General features: G+C 40.1%; 1 protein-coding gene across 9 annotated transcripts in view; it reads right to left on the minus strand.

The window, feature by feature from the left end:
• The window catches only part of UTRN (utrophin), a 580,332-nt gene that overhangs the window by 402,782 nt on the left and 152,522 nt on the right, over positions 1-25,028 (minus strand). For all 9 annotated transcript variants that reach the window (XM_025204844.1, XM_025204843.1, XM_025204842.1 and 6 more), the window contains exons 17-22: positions 21,500-21,623; positions 18,333-18,420; positions 14,704-14,945; positions 13,453-13,633; positions 9,774-9,919; positions 6,496-6,708 (exon numbers count right to left, since the gene is read on the minus strand). In XM_025204844.1, coding sequence (XP_025060629.1) covers positions 6,496-6,708; positions 9,774-9,919; positions 13,453-13,633; positions 14,704-14,945; positions 18,333-18,420; positions 21,500-21,623 — 994 coding nt within the window. The remainder of the gene's footprint in view (positions 1-6,495; positions 6,709-9,773; positions 9,920-13,452; positions 13,634-14,703; positions 14,946-18,332; positions 18,421-21,499; positions 21,624-25,028) is intronic.

The raw sequence follows: 25,028 nt of genomic DNA on the forward strand, positions 1-25,028 counted from the left end.
TATTTTATTATAGTGATTGAGGCACTGGTAAGCTTCCAAATTGCTTAAAAATTGTAAAGATATCAAGAAAACATTGTGTTCAGCTGATACCTATTTTTTTTTATATATATATATATATATATATATACATATATATATATACACACACACACACACACACACACACACATATACTGGTGTTTCATTTTAAAACAGGAAAAAACAGATTTGGGGGGCTTCAATCACAGAATTTGCAATTTTCTTGTCACAGAAAACCAGGAAGCCTGGCTATCACAAATGTAGTGCAGAACATATGCACAAAGATAGCTAGTTTCCAGATCACATCACTTCCTGCAGTTCAAGCTAGATCCAGATCTCACCAGTCCCAATCAAAAGGTTTTTGTCCCAGTTTTCATTACCCTACACTTTTCATTTTCCAACTCTGGTGGTAATATTCAGAGACATTCTAAGTTAGAGTCTAACTTAAAGACCAGCAGTGCCTGAACTAGCATCACTATTCAGGCTGCAAATACTAATGGACATATTGCCAAACATCAGGAAACATCCAGCTTTTAAGACCTCTGAAATACAAATTTCAGAATACAGACAGTCCTCGACTTACGATGTTTCGAGTTACACCAAACGGCACTTACAACATTTGTAAACTGACACCCTGTTTTGACGTTCCGATGCAGGTTTCACCTTTACAATGCTGGACACAGTCGCGTCCAGCTAGTAAGTCTGTTGTGGTGGGGGAAGGGGGAAGGAATAGGCATGGGGAAGCAGATCAATACCCCCACAGCGAGGGAGGGATGGCAGCTGGGGCTGGGAACAGGGCTAGGGGGCACGGGGAGGGGGTGGGGCAGCCCCGCCATTGCATGCCACAGGTCCAGGAGGGCACAGGGGGCGCTCCAGATCTGCGTGGGGCAGCTGGGGCCAGGGCTGCATGCCAGGTGGAAGGCACTGGGAGCAGGGGCTCTGCTCTGCCACCGCTTGCCCAGCCAGGGCGGGAGGGCACATGATGCAGGCACCGCTTGCTCTGGGCAGAAGACCCTGGGAGCGAGGGCTCTGCCCTGCTGCCGCTTGGTCCAGCCAGGGTGGGTGAGGCATGGGGCAGAGGCACTGCGTTGCCTCGGACAAACGATGCACAGTGGCGGAGCTCCTCCAGCCTCCCCACGCCTCCCAGACGAGCTGCGGTTTCACCCCGCTGAGCAGTGGCAGGTGCAGGACATGGCGAGGGCATGCTCTCCTGGATCTGCACGGGGCAGGCAGCAGAGCAGGGGCTGCAGCTACCCTAAAATTCCCCATAGCCCCCACCGCCTGCCTAGAGCAGCCCTGGCCCAGGCCACCCCAAGGAGATCCAGGGCGCATGCCCCTGCCATGCCCTGCCACCGCTTACTGGGGCAGAGAGAAACAATGGCTCATCTGGGAGGTGTGGGGAGGCTGGAGCAGTTCAACTGCTGCAGGACGCTTGTCCAAGGCAGCGCAGTGCCTCCATCCCATGACCCCCTGTCCTGGCTGGACAAGTAGCAGCAGGGCAGAGCCCTCATTCCCAGCGCCTTCCGCCCAGAGCAAGCCATGCCTGCATTGCACCCCTCCCCCTACCGGCTGGGCAAGCAGCAGCATGGCAGAGCCCCCACTCCCAGTGCTACCACACCCGCATCCCGTGCACCTGTTCCCTGGTTGGACAAGTGGTGGCAGGGCAGAGCCCCTGCTCCCAGAGCCTTTCACCTTGCCACGGGGGGGAGCAGCTTCACAAGCTGTGAATTTTCCTGCAGCCACGCATTGCCTCCGCTCCCAGCACCACCAGAGCATAGTCTGGTACTGTCCGCCTCACCACAGGGGGAGCAGCTGAATAAGCAGCAGCTTCTCCTGTGGCCACCCATAGCCACCCCCGGAGTGCAGACCAGCACCACTGGCCTCCCTACAGGGAGAGCAGCAGGGGAGCAGCCGGACAAGCAGTGGCTTAGCTCCGGGGGCTATGGGCTGTTAGTCATTTGGCTGGAGGATCAAGATAAACTCTGCTCCTGTGAGTTTAGGCATCATTCAGGAAAAGGCTAGGAGTCTTTATGATGAACATCAAAAAGTGGAAGAGGAAGAAGATGCACCCACTGTTGAAGAGAATCCTCCTTAAAGTCTTGACAACAAAAGTGTTGGCTGAGACATTTCAACATTTGGAAGCTACCGTGTCCCTGTTTGAGGAACATAACACCAACACTGAATGCAGTGCATCAGTGAATAGGGGCATATCCAACCTGTACAGCTGTTACAGAGAAATGGACAAGAAAAAGAAGAGACCATCAAGTTTCCTTGGACACAGTTTTTAACAAAGCAGACAAGATTCCAGAAAAACCTGCAGCCAAGACTCCTGAGAAGACTCTAGCCAAGAGCCCTTCAAAGAGTCCAGGAAAGTCTCCTCAAAGAAGTCCTTCCAAATCAGTATGATTGCTATTTACAATATAAAGACATTAATGTAGCTATATTACTCATCTATAATTGACGGAGTACAAAATTCTGGGGTTTTTTTTGTGAAAATAGGGTATTGGGCCTTGGTTCAGAAACTAATCCCCCATTTATAACATTGTTTCCTATGGGAAAATTGGTTCCAAATTACGTTTCAACTTAAGACACAATTTTCAAGAACCAATTGGGTCATAAGTCCAAGAACTGCCTGTACTTCAATACCATCTTTTCTTGCAGTTTCCTTTAACTTTTTCCCTTTATTAAGATGATATGCAAATATTTAGCTCCTCACTATCAACAAAATTTCATTCTTTGTACTCTGCTCTCCCTAGGTCTTCAGAAATCCTAGTGACATGAATGGGACGTCTGTGGCCTTGGCATCAACACATGACAAATATGCACAGAGAGATCAGAATACCAATACTGAGTAAAACTGTGCAGATCAGAAAAAGCTGGTAGTTGCACCACTTCACTGAAGTAAATCTAACCAAAATACTTAATCTACCACATAGAAAGTATGCAGTACTTACTGTCAGTATCTTACTGTCTTGCCCTCACTTAAGTATAAAATCAGGATTTCCATTTACAGGACTCAATCCTGCACAGGTTAAGCAGTATTTAATTGGGTGAATATGGGAACTATCCACACACCTTTAGTTAAGTGCTGAATTGAATGGATGACAATTACCAATAAAGACAGTGTGATTAAAAGAAATTAGAGGGGGTAATAAGTTGAACTGCAAAATGGACAGGGAACTGAGAAAAAATAAAAGATCCTAGAAGGACATAAACATACACTAGTGCAAAACTACCTCCACCTTCCTCTTAACCTCAGGCTGCCTTGTGGGTTCTGTTTACAAGTTAGCAGGACCACATACCCATGACTGTCGTAATACTACTCATTTTTCCCCAATGTATTGAAAACTTGCATAGAGAATGACTCAACAGTAAACTGGAAGGGAGTCCAAAGTCTGGAACTAATGATTAATGACTAATGTATCAAATGCAGGAGTAAGCATTTCTTAAACTTTCCCCTGGACAAATACCTTGTTAATATGTGGGTGTGACCTCTGTGCCTTGGGTCAAGTGAAGCTAAAAATTTTTACCACAGGTCTGGTTTCCCAAGCTTATACTAATAAGCCTCAAGCATTTTTTTTTTCATTTTCCAACAATAATCAGCCTGTCCAACTTTGATTTAAGTAAATCCTGAAAGCTAGGCTTACACTATTCAGCTACTCTATTAAGAGATACCATAGTATTTGCATTTAAGTAGTCCCTACAATTCCTGTCTGCATCAAAACTTGTTTTTAAGTTCTCCTGATCTCCAAAATAAAAGTGTATAGTTTTCCTCTCTGAAAACAGCGGAAAACAGAAGACTAAGTTTAAATTAAAAAAAAAAAAGCACTTCAGGCTGTGTCCATGTACTGACATTCAGTTTCTCCTGGAAGAAACCACAAGCATACAGATGTTCAGGATGTTTCTCCCAGAGTAAAAATGGCCACTCCAGGAGAAAAATAACCTGAGAATAACTAGGGTTAAATCATTCCCTCAAGAGTATCTTTACACTCTGTCTTCTGCAAGATGCCACAACAATTCTCCAACATCCCAACAAGCTCCTGCCCACTCTGTGCATTGCTGCCATTCTACCTCCAGGCAGACTGAGGGAGCTTGCAGAACATGCTGAGATGTGTGCACCAGAGCCCCCTGGATATGCAGTATCAGCACTACAAGCTCTCTGCTCTTCACAGGCTCAGCATTCAAATGACTGCTCAAGCATCTCTGGGTAAGTTTTTCTTTCAAGGAAAACAAACACAGGAGATCTCTCCCAGGTTGTTTCAGTGTGGGTTCACAGCCTTTAAAAAAAAAAAAAAAAAACACCCAAAAAACAACCTGACTCTAATGGCCCTCAAGATTTAAAAGGATAATGTTCACTAAAAAATTAGATTGTGTCTGAACTATATGAATTAAACATTGATTCAATTTTTGTTCAAAAGATGGGACAAATTAGCAGCTTTCCTCCCCTCCATAATCTATTAGCTAAATATTCCAAATAAAGCACCAATTTTAAGAAGTGAAAATATGATTCATGCAGCAGTTCAGTTTGGGAGTTTAATATCTTCTGTCAGTAATTTCAATTTGTAAAACCCTTTGTATTCAGAATCTGAAGTCACAATTTCTGCTAAATTAAGGGATGGCTGAGAAGTACCTCAATAAGAACAAAAAAAGGGAAAGGAAATACAAACCCAGAATATATTCAAAGTGTCTGAGTAAGCACTATAATATTATCAACACTTCACACAGTAACACCTCCACACTGACAGCCAAATTAGGTTTTATGCTATCCTAATTGTTATATACACATTAGTACATAACTATAAAGAAGTATCAGCATCTCATGTACATCCAATAGTTTTACTACAGGATGTATTTTCTAAGTTGTGATACAATGATTTTTCACTTTTTTGTGGGACAACATTAAATAATAGGCAGACAACAGGAATAGGACTCAGGAATTGGATTCTACTCTGTACAAGGAATCTGTTTGGCACCAATTAGTTTCAATAATCCTTCTCATCCTAAAATTATGCCATTTCTTATCCTACCTCTTAAGAATGTTTGTGGAGATTGAGTAGACAATTTAAAAAAAAATTCAGGTCTGTATAGTCCAGGTTCTAATTACTCTTTACATCCACTTCTGACATTTGAAAATCCAATTTTTAGAACATAAGCACCATGCCTGAATATTTATTTAATATAACATTCTCATTTTCCCTTCCTTTTGAAAGCTCTGTACTAACGCTCTATTATGGCTGACGCAGAAGCAGAAACAGGATTGTGATTTTTTAAAATCAGAGTGCAGGGATTACCCCTGCAAGGTGCTGAGCACGCCATCTGAGATACTGAATGCTCTAACACTGCAGGGTTATCACAGGCAGACAAGAGCACTTAAGCCCATCACAGAACTGAGTCCTCAAAGATGTACTTGGCAAAGAACCACCAGTTCCAGTTTAACCATTTCTAATTCTACCTTTCAAACAGGATTGCCAACCCAATAATGTTTTTTTCCCCCCCACTGACAAGCTGAATATTTTTTTCTGACAAAGAAACATTTTTATTGACATATTTGTAGTAATTTAAGAAAAATGCTTGGGTTGGCATCCTTGTACAACTGCAGCAGTAGTTTTACACTGCTTCCCCCACTACAGGGGACCCCTGCTCATCCCACACATTGACACCACCAATTACACTGCACACTATCCTGGTCACTCCTCGGACCCACCCCGCAGCCAACCCCACTCCGCCTGTCCTAGCAAGGACCTCCTTCTACCCCTCCCTCTCCCACGGCACCATCCTGCTGCACTACCTCTCCACCCTGTACCTAACAGATGCAAGTAGCTGTTAAGAGCTGGGGGGCAGTTGAGTGTCTGAACACGTCTAGAGCAGGCTTCGGTGAATGGCAAAGCTCTGCCAAGAGCTCCCTGAATGCAGGGTACTGAGCTCCCACTCAGACAGTAGGTGAGACTGCTGTACTCCACCTGTCTTGCCGTGTGGCTCTAGCCTCTTTTTTCTTTTCTTGTTTTTTTTGGCTACGGAGATTAAATCTGCAGCGGCTTCATGTTTTTACAGAAGTGAAAATTTATTTTTTTAGGTTGTGTTTTAAAGGGGGGTGTTTTGTTTGTTGGTTAGTTTGGGGCTTGTTTGTTTTTTGGTTGTTGTTTCTTGTTTTTTTACAGAGTATCCATAAATTTATGAACAGCTCACAACAATTAATTGAAAAAAATATAATAAAAAGGAGGAATATTATTTTTAAGTGAAAATCAATTCTATCCAATGATGAAAAGGAAATCAGATATTTTAAATTTAGGCATACCTAGCCCAAAATTATGCTATAGTTCAGTATTCCTTATGATAGCAGTTTCATGTTGTGCTTGGATAAGAGTCTTATTTAACATTTGATTTATTTACTTCACTTGGATTCCTGCATGCAAATGGACAAGAGAACAGACTTATAATAGAGAAAAAAAAAGGATAAACCTGAATATTTATTTTTACCTCAAACAGTCTTAGTTTGGATAAGATTTCCTCCAGTATATGAACATCTTGGGAAACCTTGACCTTTAACTTGTCCCACTGGCCCTGTACACGCCTCAATTCTTGCTTGTAGATCTTTGCTACATCAGAAGAAGCTTGTTTCTCCAAAGCTTTTGTTTCAGCCACCAGGTAATCCATTGAGGGCTTCTGGCTTTCTACTTTTTCACAAAGAGTCTGTAGAGAAAGTAGTACAAAAAGATGCATATGGGCAATAATGTGTGCAGAAAGTATGCACATATGTACAGAAATGCAAGTATTACATATGGCATACTGTGGACAATACAGAGCTAAAATATGCCCACACTGCAGGCACTGCTGTGACTGCAGCATAGGGCAGACCCCCAAAACTAGCTGTAAACTAGCTAGTTTCAGTACCAATACAAATCCAGCTGCAGCAGCACAAAGGTCAGCAAAATCTGTAAAACCTGCTTGGGTAGGTAAGCCCAAACTGATCTGTGTGACACTACAGCTATGCTACTCCCAGAACCCAGAGGCACAGCTAGACAGCAGAGGCACACAAAGCAATGCCAAACCAACAACAGGGGTGGCTGCTATTTTTATGCCCCCGTAAATTGGCTCCAATACTCTTCCTTTATTTCCCTCTTCTGCAAGTACCACACCTAAATGAAAATATGTAACAGCAACTAAGCATAATGAAAGCATGAATTACCTTGACTCTTGATGCTACTCTGCTACACTGCAATGTAAGATTACAACATTAAAATAAAAAGCACTAGGCATTTGTAAAATTATAAAAAGCTGGTTGGTCACTGGAATGCCCCATTTTCAAATATTAATTGCAAAAAAAATAAATAAAGCCCCTAGCCTTTAAAAGTAATCCAAAATAAGGACTAATATTGCCACCATTTTATGTAAAACTTGGGACTCAGGCCACAGGCACTTACAGCTCTTTGCAAGACTGAGGGCAACATAGGTCACTTGAGTTCTCACTCATCTTGCCATCTTTAAATCGATGTTGCCCTCTATTATAGCTTTCACAGTGCTCATTTTCACTTGCTTGGTATGTCCCTTCTGGTAAATTAGTCTCAAAGGTAGAGAAGACTTTTGCAATAAAAGAAGGATCAGACAGATGCCTAATGACCTCAGGTTCACTGATCTCAAGATTGCTGTTCTCAGGCAAAAAAAATTAAAAACCAGTTGAACAGCAAACTGTAAAACAAGAAATCATCCAGACTGGACTGTATTAAGTATGGCTTAAACAGAGACTATGAATTCTAATCTCATTACCTGGATTAGCATTTGTGACCCCCTTTGTTCCCATTGGTTTACTGCTGGTTTGCTTTTTTCTCCTAGCACTGCCCCTCTCTATCTCCCTCTCCCTCTCTTGTCTTTTGTATTCTAATTTCTCTCTTCTTATATCCTACTGCTTTCTGTACTTTTAATAGCATTGGTGCTTTCCATAGCATCCGATTAAGTGAACTCAGGTTTATGAAAGCTTGTGCTCTATATATAATCTTATTTGGTTAGTCTATAAAGGTGTATATCTACCCTGACTTCTGATTAAACACAGCTAACTACCTCTCTAAAGACTAGAAAGTCAACATACTTACGGTTTCCAACACCCTGGGTGCATCTACACAAGATGCTAAATACTCAGTAGCATATCACATCAAAAACAGTGCTAATATGCTACTGCGCAGTAGTATTAAGCTACTGCACAGTAGCATCACTAAAAAGGTGTGCACTGGCGCTAATGTGCAGTAGCACCAGTCACCGCGCATTGACTTAGTACTTGATTATACAAGTACTAAACTTAATGCACAGTAACTATGGTGCGTTAATGAACGTGTAGTCACACTTTCTGTGTGCTGCAAGTCTCTGAACCAAAAGTTTCTGCCAATTTTAAGCACCATAGCAGGTATATCAAAACAGCAAGCTGCAGAATTCCAGCTCTTTTGTAGTTTGCTGGCTCCACAAGCAAAGTACTTATATCCTCATTTACTTGAACTTCAACTATCCTAACTGAATCTCTCAACCAAAAGTGTATGTATGTGTGTATTTTAAAAAGTGATTATCTTCAAGAGTTTCACCAGCTTCCTTCCAAACATTCCTAAACTATAGCACAGAGAAAGAGGAAAATGTTACCGTACTAAAGCAATTTTCAAAACGGGATGGGGAATAGATTAAAGGTAATTTTAGAAGAATGTGCACACACACACACACACAAAACCTTTTGAAGAATACCACGCACGCGCGCGCACACACACACACACACACACACACACACACCCAGCCACCCACCCTTTTGGAAACATTGTTTGGTGTTGATGGTGTCGACTGATGTTTATATTGCAACTTTCATCCAAAGATTTCTGCCTACCCTAGAAGCATGGAATTGTAAGCAAGATTTTATTCCTCCCAGATTACAGAATTTGTAAGGAAGTTTTCCATGTGGTATATGAACATAGTACTGTTTGCCTCTGCAAAGCCACCCAGGAGGCCCTATTAATAAACACACAAATACAGTATGCCAGTTTCTGATTTAAAAAGTTGAAGTCTTACACACCTCAATTCATAAAAAAGTTAATTTATCTAGGAAATGGTGTACGTCAGACTTAATTTGACTAGGGTATACCAAACCTCTATGTACTTCCATTTCTCAGGCAACCTAGCTAAAAAACCTGAGGGTACCTTTTTTTTGTAGTATATAACCTAAACCTTGTTCCCCAAAACCAACTGATAGAAATTAGGGTGTGTATAATATGCAAGGAAAATGGATCCCCATGAATCTGGAAAAGTTGCAACAGGGAAGTGATAGCAGCCTTAATTCCTGAGACTCCAAGAGCCATGGCTATTAATGCTGTCACTGTTCTGCCAAATTTCTGGACTCAGGGGGAACTCCTCCCAGCCAAATGACATGGCCCCAAGTACAGGGTTGAGCCTAGCTGCAGGCCCACATGCGCTGCACTGGGCTGGACCCAGCGTATGGCCGTGGACCCAGGATGCAACCCCAGGCCCCAGATGGATTGGGCCAGCACACTAAATCAGTCTGCAGGCCACACCAACATGTGGATCTGGCAGCAGGCTTGGCTCCCTAGCTGCTGCTCCTCAGATACTTACTGAAGGTAAGATTCTTGTTTCTTCATGCTACCTTTTCAAAACCAGTCAGAAACAGCTAATGTGAGAAAATGTGGTGTCATAGGAAAAATATCAACCCTGGGGTTAGTAAATTACACAAGAGGCCAAGTTGATAGCTTAGGAAACTAAGATAAACTTACCTTTGTCTGTTGTAAGGCTCTTTCCACTTTACTAGGGTCATTCATTGAGTTCATGATGGACTGTGTTTTATATTCAGATTCATTCAGCACATCCTTCAGTCTCTTCAATGCATCCAAATACTCCTGGCTAGGCTGTCTTTCTAGCTCTGTTTTTGGTAAAACCGTTATTGTTTTAAAAAGTGCTATATATGTAAATGGACAAGGAGTATTTTTATTTATAAAAGGAATAAGCCTACATCAAAGATATTTGGCTATATTTAAATCTGTTTGAGACACATTTCCGCAAAATATAAAGCTGGCAAAGCAGCTAAAAACTTGCAACAGATCTTGCTAAAGCTTGCAAGCAGCTAAATTTTCATGGAAATGTTTGTGGTGATGGTAGTTTTTCTGGGATGTCTATGAAAAACAAATACAAACTAACCACACATCAAAATTACTGCTTATTCCTTATACCGCAAATAACCAGAGTGGTGAAGATGGGCCCTTTCTGGTTCATGTTTCGTCTGTATAACATACAGTAAAAGCTATAAAAATAAAAGAAATAACAATCCCAACATGACTTAAGAAGCCTCCTCCCTGTTTCAAAAACAATTTCACAGGTTCTAGGCAACCTATGTAACCTATCTTACTAACAAGGCTAAGACATGCAAAGCTCTATAGCCAACAGCACACAAGGGACTGATGTGGCTAACCTCACATCCAGCTACTTTTGACTCTCAGTAAGAATAAGCAGGTACCAGCTAAGAACTAGGGACCACCTTCAGCACAAGTCTGAACAAGGCTCCAATTCATGTCTCTGAAGAAGTACCTTTTAACCCACTTGAAGGGTGATCATACTTCCCTAGTTTCAAAACAAAACACCTCATTGTCTGGCATGCTCCACTGTATCTGAGCATGGGTCTCAGCTGAGCATGTTAGAGAGTGAGGGGTTGGGGTGGCCTGGATATGATTCAGTCCCATTTTCACCAGGACAATCCTGTTTTAAACACAAGTCCCAGGCATCCCATTGAAAATAGAACAAAACCCTTCATTTGACCAAACTGACAAAATGCCTGGACAGATGTTTAAAATGGGACTGAGACAAGGACATTGGGTCATACTGCCCACTTCAGATTTAGGAACCTAAATACCTGAAAATCACAACTAAGAAGGACACACCTACAGAGTCTCCGGGAGTTAAGATAAAATCTTCAAAAAACTATGCATGTTCAGTGTTCCTGGAGAAACAATAGAGTTGGCAACATGCCAGGGACTACTTGGGGACAAGTGAAGAAGCAGCTAAAGCCAAGAATCTTGGATTCATTACCAGGACCTTTGCTGCATATCTTTATTTGCTTTTAAATTTCCTGCTTTTGCCTTCTTTAGGATCTCGCAAAGAATTTGGTAATTAGTCTGTACATTTCTGAAACTGACAAGAAACATTTCAATTTCAAAATCAGCAATGAAAAAGAGTCTGGCTATTAAAATCTTACCAAAATATATCTTATCTAACTCCCTGGCCTTAGGTATATAAGCAGTTTCTTTAGCACCGCAACTGAAAACTCAGCTGAGCCCTGCAGTGACTCACTAGGCTCTTTTTCAGCAGTGGGCTGTCAAAACTATCATACCATTTATACCTGCAGAATGAGTCAACACCACTGGAGGCAAACCAAGCCCATATAGCACTTTTTCTTATAAAGAAAGCAATATCTGCTTTAAGGGAAAATGTTTCATGGAAAGGGAAATAAACAAGCTATGTTTAAAATTTTAGAGTACAATAAACCCTGACAGTCAGGAGCTTGCTTATAGTGAATTTAGATAAATAGATTTTGAAGAATTTTGAAAGAAACTTCAAGTTGTGGTTCTTATCAAAACATCTGTATGGAACTGTGCTCACAGTAAGCACAACTCTAGGTACAAGGGACTATCAAATGCTGAAAAAAACTACTATGAGCAGAAACTGGAAACCTTCAGTTCATAAACTCTATAGACTCTCAGCCCTGGCAGTTTTCCCTGTATAGAATCCTGAAGGTTTTATTTATGACAATTCTATCTAAATTAATCAGACATTTTCACTATGGCAGAATTTTTGTGTTTTGATACTACTAGGTTCTTCTTTGGAGAACTAGAAGTACAGCACTGTTTGCACAATGGCAACCACTTTAATTTGTAAAGAAACTACAGTTTTAAAAATTATATTTAATCCAAATTGAACATATTATATGATTATTTGAATAAAGATGCATTTACTCAACCAGATAAAAATTAATTAAAATCTATTGGCACTGATAGGAAACAAGTTTGCTTTAGGTCTTTGTCAAGTATAAAAATAACCTGCTTTCAAACATTCTAATCACATCTTGTAAAATCTATGGCAATAAGCAATATTAAATTTGTTCACATGTATGTGAACCAAATCAAAAACAGGTCACAAAATAATTCTTCATCAAAAAAAGCATAAAAATATACCCTATAATTGTAGCATGGTGCACTGGATATTAATCATATACTTTCCTGAACCAATGTACCTTTAAAGGATTCAGTCCTTACATGATATAGTTAAATAGCTGCCCTAATAGTTCTGTATTTGAACCTATTTTTACTGCACCCAGAAAAAGCAAGTGTTTTTGCTATACCATCTGGAACCAGCACAAAACACTTCAGCAAGTCTCTTGGATGCATAAAACAAAAAGAGTATAGTGAGGGAGAAAGATCTACTTATAGGTCTGTGCAACTGATATTTAGCTGAAAAATATTAACAGATCAACTTATGTGTGTGCTACATTAAAAATCCCTCAGAAGCCAGCATGCCTGGTTTGGAGGCTCATAATGAAAGTTTTAGTGCCACAGAGAACTAAGCAGCATGTACGTGAAAAGCAAGGCAAATTCCAAACAACTCCAGCAAAGGAATTTGTTTTTAGAGCAGAATTTCAAAATAGAATTATATATGAATAACAATAAAGCTGTAAAAATAAAAAAATACATTTTGCATGCACTTATCAATTTCATAGTGTTCTTTTACTCCTTCATTTTCTGTTCAAAATAAAAGCATAATAAAATCATAAAAGGAATTTATTTCTCCTTTCTTGTGCTAACATGGTTGATAATGGACCTGATTCTTCTCAACAGGATGGTCCCAGAGAAAAGGACCTCAAATATCTTAAGTTGTATTGTTGTCTATTCTGTTTATATAGAGTAGGAGACTACTTCCTGAGAGAAATGTTCCTTGGCAAGAATAGCAATAAAATGCTTCATTATTACATGCCACATTATAAATGATACAATTATATTAAAAAGAAAATAGTCTCTCTTTACATTCCCTTGTAGCAGTCTCAGCACTCATTTTTGGAAAAAGCTCTTTGGAAGTCACTAGCATTACAGTGCATCAAATATGAATAAACCAAGTATCTGGATATCCTTTCCAATACAGGGTGTCATATACTGTGACTAAATAGAAAAAATGGGAAAGCTATATTATATTTATATAAGAAGCTATGAATTCTGTATGGCATTTTCAGTGTGATGACCTAATTTACATAGTTTCATCATTGAGGAGAGAAAACAGTGGCTATATGGAGCAGGACTAGCTCAGAGATTTTAAGAAGGTCAGACTCCTCATTCAGATATTGCAAAAATCTGGTTTTTTTCAAAGGGAAAAAGAACCAGAGGCATTCATATAGGTTGAATAACGCCGGTTTACCTCTTTTCAGCTGTTGGAGGTGATCCTCTAATTTCTGTTGGACAGATTTGAAGTGATCAGTAATATCATTCAAGCCATCCTGAATGAAATTTGGTGCAGCAGAGTGTGATGTAAGCACCTTGCAGGTAGCCCTCATGTGTTCAGTTTGAGGACTAAGACTTAACAGATGAGTGAGCTCTTGCTGTGGGGGGGAGGGGGAAAAACAATCAAACAAGAGTATTATTTAACCCTGTCATAAATATCTTGATCCATGAGTATTCAAAAGGATTTAGGGTCAAAAGTGTTAAGGAACTTTCTACTGAGGATGTGTTAAGTGACTTAGGGAACAACCAGGATTAAATCACTCTCAGGAGAGTTTCTCCTGAGAGAGTTTATGTCCGTACATGCCACAGCTATTTTCAAAAGAGAAAACAGTCCTTCAGTATCTCCCTCTTCCCCCTCAAGGAGACAGGAGTCACTTGCCCAATTCTGCTGCTCAAGCAGGAAGTAGAACATGCCCCCTTCACAGTCCCCACCTTGCACTGAAGGGAAACAAACTGACTGTGGGCAGCCTAGATCAGCCAGTCAGGACTACCCTAGTCACGGATGCCAGGCAGACTAAGGAAACCTGCAGAGCACACTAAGATGTGGACACAGCATCGCTGCCACCACTCCCCACCCTGCCCACTCCCAGCTGCACAGTATTAGCACTGCAGTGCTAACACATCCACTCTTCAGGGCCTCAGCATTTGAGATGTCCGTACATGAGGCTCTGGGTAAATTTCTCTATCAGGAGAACAAAACTGGGAGAATTCTCCCAGATTATGTGGATATATGTACATAGCCCTTGTAGCTCTTCAGTTCTTCTGGATCACATCCAGAATGCTCACAATGAAGTACAGTATGTGTGCTCCATATACACTAAAAAGTAAGCCAATGTAATTCAGTAATGCACTAGGTGCACATCAATAACATACCTGAGACAGAGAGCTTATTAACATATGACCAGAGGCCTCTCAGGAAGCTACAGAGTATCCATTCTGGGGCTTAGAGCAAGCCCAAAGTGTACATGTTATAGCTCACTGCACCATTGCCAAGCACAGTGCAGAGATGGTACTGAAATGCCCTTGGATCACTAAGAACATTGTTTTTTAGTGAAAATTAGGTATCTAAGTCATGGAGGAGCTTAAACTGTTGACATAGGCAATGGTACTCTGGTATTCTGCCCTTCCATAAGTCTAATATCAATATAAACAAGTTTGCCATGCTTACCTGGCATGACTCCTTTAGAGCTGCTAAAGGTTGTTGTTGGGACGCTGAAGAAGTGACATCTTTTAGCCACACCTCCTTTTCATTTAGACTCTTCTCAAGTTCACCCATTTCCCTAAAATAAGTGTTTATATCTTCTTGGTACTTAATCTTTCTTGCTAATTCCTCCAAGTGTCCAACCACTTCCTTCCATTCTGCCAGTATTTTCTCCAGTGAATTTTTCACATCTTCAGCAGAAAGTCCCTCTAAGTAGATTAAGGAAACAAACTACTATGACATGAACTGAAATGCATCTTAATTTACAAAAATCTAACCATTCCACTCTTAAGATATACAAATGTACATCTGCATCAAGAAGATCACAATTTTATTTTCAACACAGCCATCCCTAAAGCTCTCCCTGTCTCTAACAACTGTGACAAGCATTTTGATTTCCAAATTAATATTATAAAGCATGATTCAGTGAAACATTCTCCTTTCACTCACTTCCTCATGACCAACAATGATAAGCTGTCACCTGATTTAATTTTAAATAACAAATGGTACATTTGCAATTCAACACTTAAACATATTAAAATATTAAATAAAGCTAGCACAAGGACATTTTATTTAGTCCTTTACCTGTATTGCTCTAGAGTTATTGTTGAAAAAGACAAGCAGCAAATTGAAAAGCATCAGTCCCTAACTGCATCCCAAGGCCACTAAATTCCTTGAAAGGGTAGATGGGAGTTTTGTAATGTCTGGCTAGAAAAATGGGGAACAAAGCTGAACTATGTTACATCGTAGAAAAATGTGATTAACAACCAGAAGGTAATATGAATAGCTGCAAAAGTAACCTGACAAACACAAGGTTACTGTCAGCCACAAAGACTGCATAAATCATTTTTCTTTCCATGCCAGAATTGGTATCTTAAAGATTAAGTAAGTTTGAATAACCAGTTCAATACACCACCTGAAGATGCAGCAACATAACATTAACAGCTGCACACTTTTCTTACCCATTATTTATTTTAGCAATGGATAAGTGTTGATTTTGCCTACACTAAAAAAAAATAAATATAATGTGTCCCATATACAGCCATGATCTTACTAGAAATAATCGTGCTAGCAATTAGTCATCTCCAATGCTAATGGACATAATAATTTGCAATGGGAACTGTGGCTTGTGACAACACAGCAGAACAAAGTGATCTTTCAGATACTCTCAATGTAACCATTATCCCTGTATGCTGAATATCCAAGTCTATGAGGAACCTTTTACTTTAATTATCAGGTTTGTGATATCTAATGCATTTGTATCATCATCACTGAGGTACTCCAAAGTTGAGGCCAACAGCGATAAGCAATTCAGGCCTTTAGAAATACAGTGCATTTCTAAAAATCTTGCTTTCTAGAAATCTTAACTTTCTTCTGTCGATTCTCCTTCAAGTTGCTATTTCTTTATATGAGATGGATTTAGAAAAGGACTCATGAGGCAAAATCTCCAAGTGAAAAAAAATAATCAGAAGATTTAAAAGGGGTTTCAATTTTTGGATTGTTTTATATTATATACTTTTCTCCCTAGACATCAAACATAAGACAAGATTTTTTATAATATCCTACTGGAACAAATCAAATTTTTGAAGCAGACTCTGTTTCACTATGCTCAATATGTAGTGTTTTATGAAGGCCTTATAGTTTAGAGAGGCTGGAAGCACAGGAGCAAGTACAGAGTATCACAAGTTTCTACTATCTAACCCTCAGGTCAAAAGGGCTGAATCAATAAGTACGGAGAGTCTTACTGTTGTAAACAAAAACCCAGGGTCACTGAGCCATGTCATGTGGCCCACGGGACTGCCATGGAATCCAAGGTATGAAGCATAGTTAGGCATGCATGTCAGCTGAATTAACCCCTGCCATTCGCCCTACTGCTGTCTGCCCTGTCTCTACATATAAATTCAGCAAGCAAAGAGCCGCACCATCCAGATCCACTCGAGGGGGTAGGATGAGTTTGACACCTTTATGTTAGAAGTTTCACTTCTACCAGGGAAAAAAATGACCTGCTAGAGACATTCAGCAAACCAGATTTTTCTAAGCAAAGAGCTGGTGGGGAGAAAAAATTGGCTGTCCAGAAACCTGGCAGAAGCCTGACAAAGTACAAAAGATAGACTGTTAACCTGTAAGAATCACACCTCTGATTGGCTGAAAACACCGCCAATCATAAATATGGCAACAGACAGCCATTCTACAGTTGAAACAATTAACTTGTAGCTCGAGTATTTGAATAGGTGCTTTATAGGAATATGTGACATGTTCTACTTTCAGACGTTTATCATATTTATTTGACTAAGGTCCCCTCTACATGTTACAGGGGTATCGTGCAATTAACTGGTTAACTGCTCAATTACCTTAAGACCAGTACTTAACACACGATAAAAAGTTCCATCCAGCTAAAAAGTTAGACCTCAAAAATGTGTACTAACTTTATAACTAGTTGCAATCTATCTGTAATTTGCAAGTGTAGCAAATTTGCATATGTAGCATGTGACGGGGCTCCCAGAAACAGGGGTGCACCATGCCCAGCATGAAACCCCCAAGCCCAGGGGATCACAGCAGCCACAATCCCCAAGGCTCAGCTCTGGGCCCACACATGCAGCCAGGGCAGAGTCCCACACCCAACACAGCTCTCGGTCCTGGCTACACATGTGGGGCAGCTGGTACCAAGAGCACTGTCAGGCACAAGACTCTCAGTCTCAGCTGCATATGGCCCCTGCAGCTGGAAGCTCCCCCTTAAAGGGGGGCTCCCAGTATGGCAACCTGCTTCTTGCCAATGCAGGAAGAACCCAGGATCAGGTTCCCCCTGGCAACAAGGTATAATTGGATCTAATGCACAATCCCACAATCACATTTCCTGCCATGCATGTGGCATGGCAGGAGGTACAATTGATCATGCATTAGGTCCAATCATGGTTTTGCTGGCACGTGTAGAAGGTGCCTTGCTGTCTAGCAAGATCTTGGCAGGACTTCAAAATTCATTTTTTTATTCATGTTGATTATAAAAAGATTCCAGAAGTGGAATTTAACTAGCAATTAACTAGCAATAGGGATTTAACTAACAATTGAAACATATCTGAAAATACAATCATTTTTTCCCTTTGTACTGTAAAAAAGGACCATATCAAAAACATGCTGAACAAATAATGATGAGCGTGGGTACAACAGTCAAATATTGAAAGGTACACTGATATTTTTTGGATTCATATTTTACCTTAAAACTGAAATGTCTTTAAAGTCAGGAATAAAAGCAATTTTTTGTGGGATTCAGGGGAAAGGACGCAGGCCACATAATTATGCAATTTATAATACTGCCTTTTTCAACATCATCAGTTCAATGGAAATACAATACAATGCCTATTTACAATGTCTTAGGAACACAGGGCTGGAAAAATATTTAGTGCTTATAAGCTTTTGTGTTCATCCAGATGCGTTTTGTGCACCAATCGTGACCATTTCAAGAGAAGAACGTATGTTAGATTTCAAAATTCTTAACTGTAGAAAGCAACTTCATTCAATACCTCTCCCTTTACTCACCCACATGCTTATAATCTGTGGCCTCCATCAAAACAAATGAAAGAGTTTTGAAGATCTCTTACCCTTTCCCATTTGATCCAAAAGATTCTGTCCACTTTGTTTCAGTTCATCTAACTTTTGGCTTTTCTCAGTCCTCTCTTTTTCTATTGCCTGCAAATTGATTCCCCCCCAAAAACAGAAAATCAAAAATGTGTGTTTCTATTGATAGCAAAACTTCTTCAACAGAGCACAACACACAGTTTTGCTACTACTTGGCATAGAGTCCAAGATTCTTGCAGAAGACCCAAACTGCAAGCAGCAATACACAACGGAAAGTGTACTTAGTCATGTTTGCTTCAGAAAATAACCCAAAACCATGCTTCAGATTATTTCTTACAGGTACCAAAACAAGCAAAAAATTAATCTTGGGAGAATATCACAAGTAAAACGGTAATTAGAAAGGTCTAGTTGGCTGATAAAAATGAGAGGTAGAATTCTTCCGTATCCATTCAGATCTCAGAAATGTTGCCTGTAACCAAAAACTGTTACCATTTGTTGGCTGTTAAGTAAAACACACTTTTCTATATACACATTTATATAAAAGAAATGCAAAATTGATATGGCCACCTTTGCCAGAAGTTTTGGATGAAGATGCCTAGGAGAAAGTACCACCCTCACACCCATCTTCTACTTTCTGCTTTGGTTCCTCACAGAACATAATTAAATTCCAGAGTTTGGGGAGGATATTCAAATTCCATGGGACTGTCCAAGGTATCCGAGGAACCACCTCCCTCTACACAATCACCCTTATATGATCTACCAGTCAGCATGAGGGCAGATTTCTTGACCACTGGGTGACAAGTAAAAAAAATCCACTCCCACAGTATATAGGAATGACCATGAAAATGATTTGAAATCTCATGTATTCAACTTAGATTTTTAAAAATAAATATGCTAATCATAAAAACACTCTTATTTGGAAAAAGGTATGGATCTAAAGAAACTTAAATTACTTAAAAATAATTAAACCTTTTAAGTTTTCAAGTTTCATGGTATGGGTATGGTATAATGAAATCCTGAACTTGCAAGAACTTAGACAGCTCCAACTAAATCATTTAGACAAAGCAGTGCAGGGAAGCCTGCAACTATGTATCTTCTTTATGGTTAAATTAGAAACTTCAGATTTCCCAGATTCCTGTGGATTCATTAATGGAAACACAAATATCTGCAGAGCCAAAAGTCAACTCTCAGAATGTAACTACTACAGTTTGGTTTTTTTCACAGCTGAGTACACTGTCCTCTTACTGCTCATTTGGAACGTACAATTAGCTGTAAAGTATATGAGTCAGGCCCTCAAAAATCAAAGGCCAAGGAAGTCCACCCACTGACTCAGCTTGACTTTGAATAAATTTAAATATGGGCTAAACAACAACAGATTACAGTAAAAATAGAAACAAAGCTCCATGGTATTATCAAGTTCTCCTACTTCACATTCAGAGAAAACATTCTTGTTGAATTCAAATGAAGGAAACACAATAATCAGAAGTGGCAAGGAAACAAAGACTTCTTTTACAGTAAAATAACTGCTTCTTACAGGGGTGTAGGTTGTAGCCGTGTTGGTCTAAGGACATAGGCAGACAAGATTCCTTGGGTGAATCTGATATCTTTTATTAGACCAACTCAAATAGTTGGAAAATAATTATTAATAATATGTATATTATTATATTATTAAAGTATCTTATTAATAATTATTAATAGTATTAATTATATAAATGATAATTTATATTATTAATAATTATTATTATTAATAATTATTAATGATAGTTATTTTCCAACTATTTGGTTTGGTCTAATAGAAGATATCAGATTCACCCAAGGAACCTTGTCTGCTTCTTACAGGTTTCTTTAACTTGCTAGTAAAAAAATAGTCTAGGACTTTAAAGCTGAGATGGGGCCAGTTCATGTGGTGGCTCCCTTTCTTCTTAGCTCCTTCCTCCTTTCCGTTCTCAGTTAGACAACTCTCCTCAATCCCAGCAATTTAGCTGAACATTCTCCTAAAATATTCCTTCACATTTCCCTCTTTTTAATTTTCCCCACAGGGACTCCCCTCCAAGAAGGTCCCTCCTAATCCCTTTTGTGCCATATATCAACCTCTTCCAAATTATTCTGCCCTTTCAAAAACAATTTATGCAATTCTGTCTATAACAGGGCCCAACAACCTTCTCTGAGCAACAGGCCAGCGCTTGCACCCCCACTGCCACCATGGGCCACTGCTTTCTTTTACAGTAACCAAACCAGCTGCTGCTCCCCATTCCTGTCCCCAGTCTCAGTGGGGAAGTGGTAAATTTGGCAGGAAGGGGAAACAGTATCTGCCCTAAGGGTGCAGAGCAGCAGGAAGGACCTCTGAGGGAAGTGCTGCAGGGGCTGGAGGGCACGGTTTAGGGCATGATGCAGATTGGAGACAGGGGATGTGCTGAGCTGAGCTGTAGACTGTCAATTACCTGTGCCACCACAGGCCAGACTGAACCTTAACAAGCTGACGAAAATGCCTTCGCAAACCAGATACAGCCTGCAACCTGTGGTCTAACACTACATTTTTTTTTAAAATATGCGCCTTCCTATGATGTATGATCATCTGTCAAATAACCTCAAGACCTCATACTTTTCTCCTCCACCTTTTCACTCTGTTACCTCCTCTGCTCTAGTCTTCATGCAGACCTGCAATTCATTCAAGAAACCCAAGGAAGCTGTCTTACTGACTCAAATGGGTCTCTACATAGGAGATGGAATCACAGCTTGTAAACTCTTCTGGTCAGGGCTCTGTTCTGGAAAAGGATGTACACGCTTGAGCAGTTCTATTAACAATGACTTCATTAATAATAATAGCTTGAGATGACATCCTATGATATCCTTCCAAGTCTTAATGCATTTTTTTTTAACTCCAACCTTTCTGGATATTTAGGAAAATCTAATAATCCTCAAGAAATTCACACATCAGTACACCAAAAAGAAATTAATAAAACCAAAATGAAAAATCCTTCTAGTAAATTGATGAGCATTCTAATAAATTCAGTGATAATATTTTGAACGGTCAGAGTCCCATGTCTGTCCATCAATCTGAACCAATTTAATAAAAGCAAGACCTAATCCACAGGAAGCTCTCAGACCAGCCTGTACCTCCAGCTGATCGCAAGCTTAAACTGACAAAATAAACTATTCACTGGAACATCCTTCAATCTTCTCATTTTACCTTCAACTTTTCTTTCATGTTTGAAGTCTCTCTCATCTTCTTGTATTCTTTGATGTTCGTGGCCTGAATGGTAGCTTTTGATTTTGAAATCCAGTTCAACAGCTCAGCATTTTCAGCATCAAACCTGGTTTAAAAGGTCAGATGATACAATTTTTAGTAATTTTTTTCTCTGTTCAGTCATTGTGTCCTTTATTAAATTCAGCACATTCCTTCATTAATCCCGAGAAAGCAGAGCTGTGCACACACATTCATGTATTCCCAGATTACTATCCTACCACAAATGAGCAGTGACAAAGCTCTCTGCTTACAGGCCCTTCAATAAACTATTGCAATATCATCAACTCTTTGCATAAACTCTGATGAACATGATATTATTCATATTTTTGTATTGATATTCACCTTAATGCAAATGGCTACTATTTCTGTTAGCAGTGTCCCCTTGGGCACAGCTTCCAAAGCCATAGTCTCATCCTAAATTTTCTAATATAATAAAAATAAAAGCAAGCTAAAAAACATGAATAAGAAAAAAGAACCAGAGTTTTCCAGAGTTTCCATTCATTTAAATGGAAGCAGTAGCTGAAGAACTATGGAACAGATCCAAACTAGGCAGCTAAATAGGATTTACCTATTTTAAAATCACAAATAGTGATCCAAACTGAATCCCTTTTTTCCCCCCACTTTCCAGCTGCTCCAAAACCATGTAGGCACCTCAAATCATTATATACCTCTATTTCTGGCCTGAAAAGTTCCCTGTTTCCTAATGCTTATTGACATGCTCAGAAGCAATCCAGATCGAGCACCAGAGTAGTTAACTCCTACCAAAACTCCATTACAATCTAGACTGGAGCTAGAAGGTACTTACGGCCTACTTAAATCCTCAATCTGGCAGCACCTACAGACTACACCTAGGGCAGAATTTGATTTCACCTTGTAGATGACCACGTGCCACTTGGAAGTTACCTGGCAAAACTGTAGGAGCAATTCTAATTATTCCCTGGGCATGTAAGCACCTCAATTATAAGAATAAGATCACCCTCCAAAGACACACAGACATCTCCCTAATCCTATATTGGGAGTACTTAGGCAGCCAGAGGAGGTAACAGAATTGTTCAGACACTTTAGCAGGGGAAATTCAGAATTGGCCTTAAGTTGCCCTTTGGTCACCCACTAAGTCAGGGGTGAGCAAAATGCGGCCCAGGGGCTGGATGCAGCCCGCCAGGCTATTCTATCTGGCCCACGGGGGCCCTAAAAAATTTAGAAAATTAATATTTATCCCCCCCTGCCTGCCTATCATGCGGCCCTCGATGGCTTGCCAAAACTCAGTAAGCGGCCCTCCGCCCAAAATAATTGCCCGCCCCTGCACTAGGTGAAACAAAATTCTGCCTCTGATGCGCACCTGACACTGACAGTAAGGAGTTCAATACAAAACAAAGAACCTCCAGAGATGCCCACCTCCTGCATAATATATTAGTAGTTACAGCACTTGCCCAAAAAGTGGAACACCTGGGTTTCTGGCTTTCTTCAGCCTAAGCAGGGTTCAAACAAACATCTCCCACATCCCAGAAGAGTGCCCTAATAGAAGAGGGTGGGTGTTGGTACCTTCTATCCCTTCTACTAAATCTGGGACAACAAGAAATAAATTAATTCGAGATTTATGGATTTATGGGGCCAGAAGGAAAATAAGATAAAGGGAGCCTGATTCTGTAGACCGAGTGATGAGGTATGCCCATGGGGGAGGGGCAAGGACAATGAGAAGCGGATAGCTAGGCTGTCTGTGCATTTTATTTTAGACAGTCGTGTCAAAAAAAAAAAAAAAGTAACCACAGCACCAGGGTCACTGGGCTACTGTTTCAGGCTCTCTTGCTTGTTCTCCTTCCAGCCCCAAATCTAACAAGAGTTTGTCCTTTGGAGATGGCAAAATACCCTCAATGACTGTAAATGGATCCTAAGCTCCTAATTCTCTCGATTTAGGCTGCCGTCCTAGAGGTGCCAAACTTTGAAGCATTGAAATGACTCAATGGAAGTGAACTATGAATGATTTGGCTCTAGTCTTCTGTAACAATAATGATAGGAAATGGAAAACAATGGGAAAACCTTTCTGAATGAACTGCTGACAACTGGCTTACAATACAGGCTCTGAGTCGTTCCATGCCAACATAACCTTCTTGTGCTTAAACCAGAGATTCCCAACCCAGATGTTACAGCACCCAGGGGTGTCTTGAGATCCTTTCACGGGTTTTCTGGAATCAGGTGTGGAAACCTAATTCACAAAATTAGATTAACAAAACCAGAGATTTCATTCATAGTGTTAAAAACAGTTCAACTTTTTTAATCTTTCTAAATTCTTTGCAATAAAAAAGTTCTATTATTTTTCCATAGTTGAAAAATGAGTGAAAACTTAAGAGCTAGCACTTTCTGAGGAGTTCTTCAAATCTAACTAGAGGTGCCTCAGATCTAAGAAGGCTGAGCCCCACTGGCTTAAACACCTTCCACACTGCCTAATTAAAAAACAAAAACACCATTCTTACGCCAAATGGGAATGTCCACTCACAAGGCAGAACTGTACTGGCTTAAAGTCAAACCTCTGCTTATACTGCTCTCTCTCACCCATAAAGACAAACCCCACTGCAAAACAAAAGCCTGTAAATAATTCCAGTGAGAAAAATTCTGGCAAGTTAATGTTAGTCACTAAGGAACTGTTCATGGGAGAATCTGCAGATTTCCTGTCATTGTTCATTTACTGGCTCAAATACAAGCTACAGGGAGGTATAGCAAGAAAACAGCAACTGAAAATTTAACCAGTTTTCCCCCCCACCCAAGTATACTTGCTGATACAACTTTACTACAAGGAAGGTAGATGATAAAGCAAACAGCAGGAACCACTAAGGGGAAGCATGGTATTATAGTTAAAACACTACGCTAGGGCTTCAGAGATCTAGGTTCAGTTTCTTGGCCTCCTACAGACTGATTGTGTGACTGAGCAACCCCTTTAATCTCTCTAATGTCTCCATTCTCCATCTGTAAAATGAGAAATACACCTAGGACAGTGAAACCCTGTTCCTGATTCCGGCCCAATACTTAGGTGTACAGAGAATTCAAACTGCTAAATTTTTTAGAAGTGTAAAAGGAATGAAAAGCAAGAGGCCTAAGATAAATACAGGGACAACATTTCCTTGTTCATTTATCTTAACAACAGCATCTAGTTTTAAGTATGGTATTTTATAAAGGACACCGCCTTAGATTTAGATGGGAGTAGGGGTAGAGGTGGGAGTAGGAAGAGGGATCTCCAGAATGAGATCTCACTAAAAATTTTGCATCTTCATTTTTCAGTGTCTGCTTTTTTCTGTGCTACTATACCTTTTTAATAAAATTAGAAAGAAATAACTAAATCAATAAAGTACTTCGCAATAGTTGCATTGTGGCTTTCTTTGATAGACCTAAAATGCTTTTACCAAGGAAAACGTGTACAATAAATGACATTTTCAGTCACTCATTTAGGCACAGAGAACAGAGCATCACCTACCACACA

This window comes from Alligator sinensis, unplaced genomic scaffold (genome assembly GCF_000455745.1).
Source record: "Alligator sinensis unplaced genomic scaffold, ASM45574v1 scaffold153_1, whole genome shotgun sequence".
NCBI lineage: Eukaryota > Metazoa > Chordata > Crocodylia > Alligatoridae > Alligator > Alligator sinensis.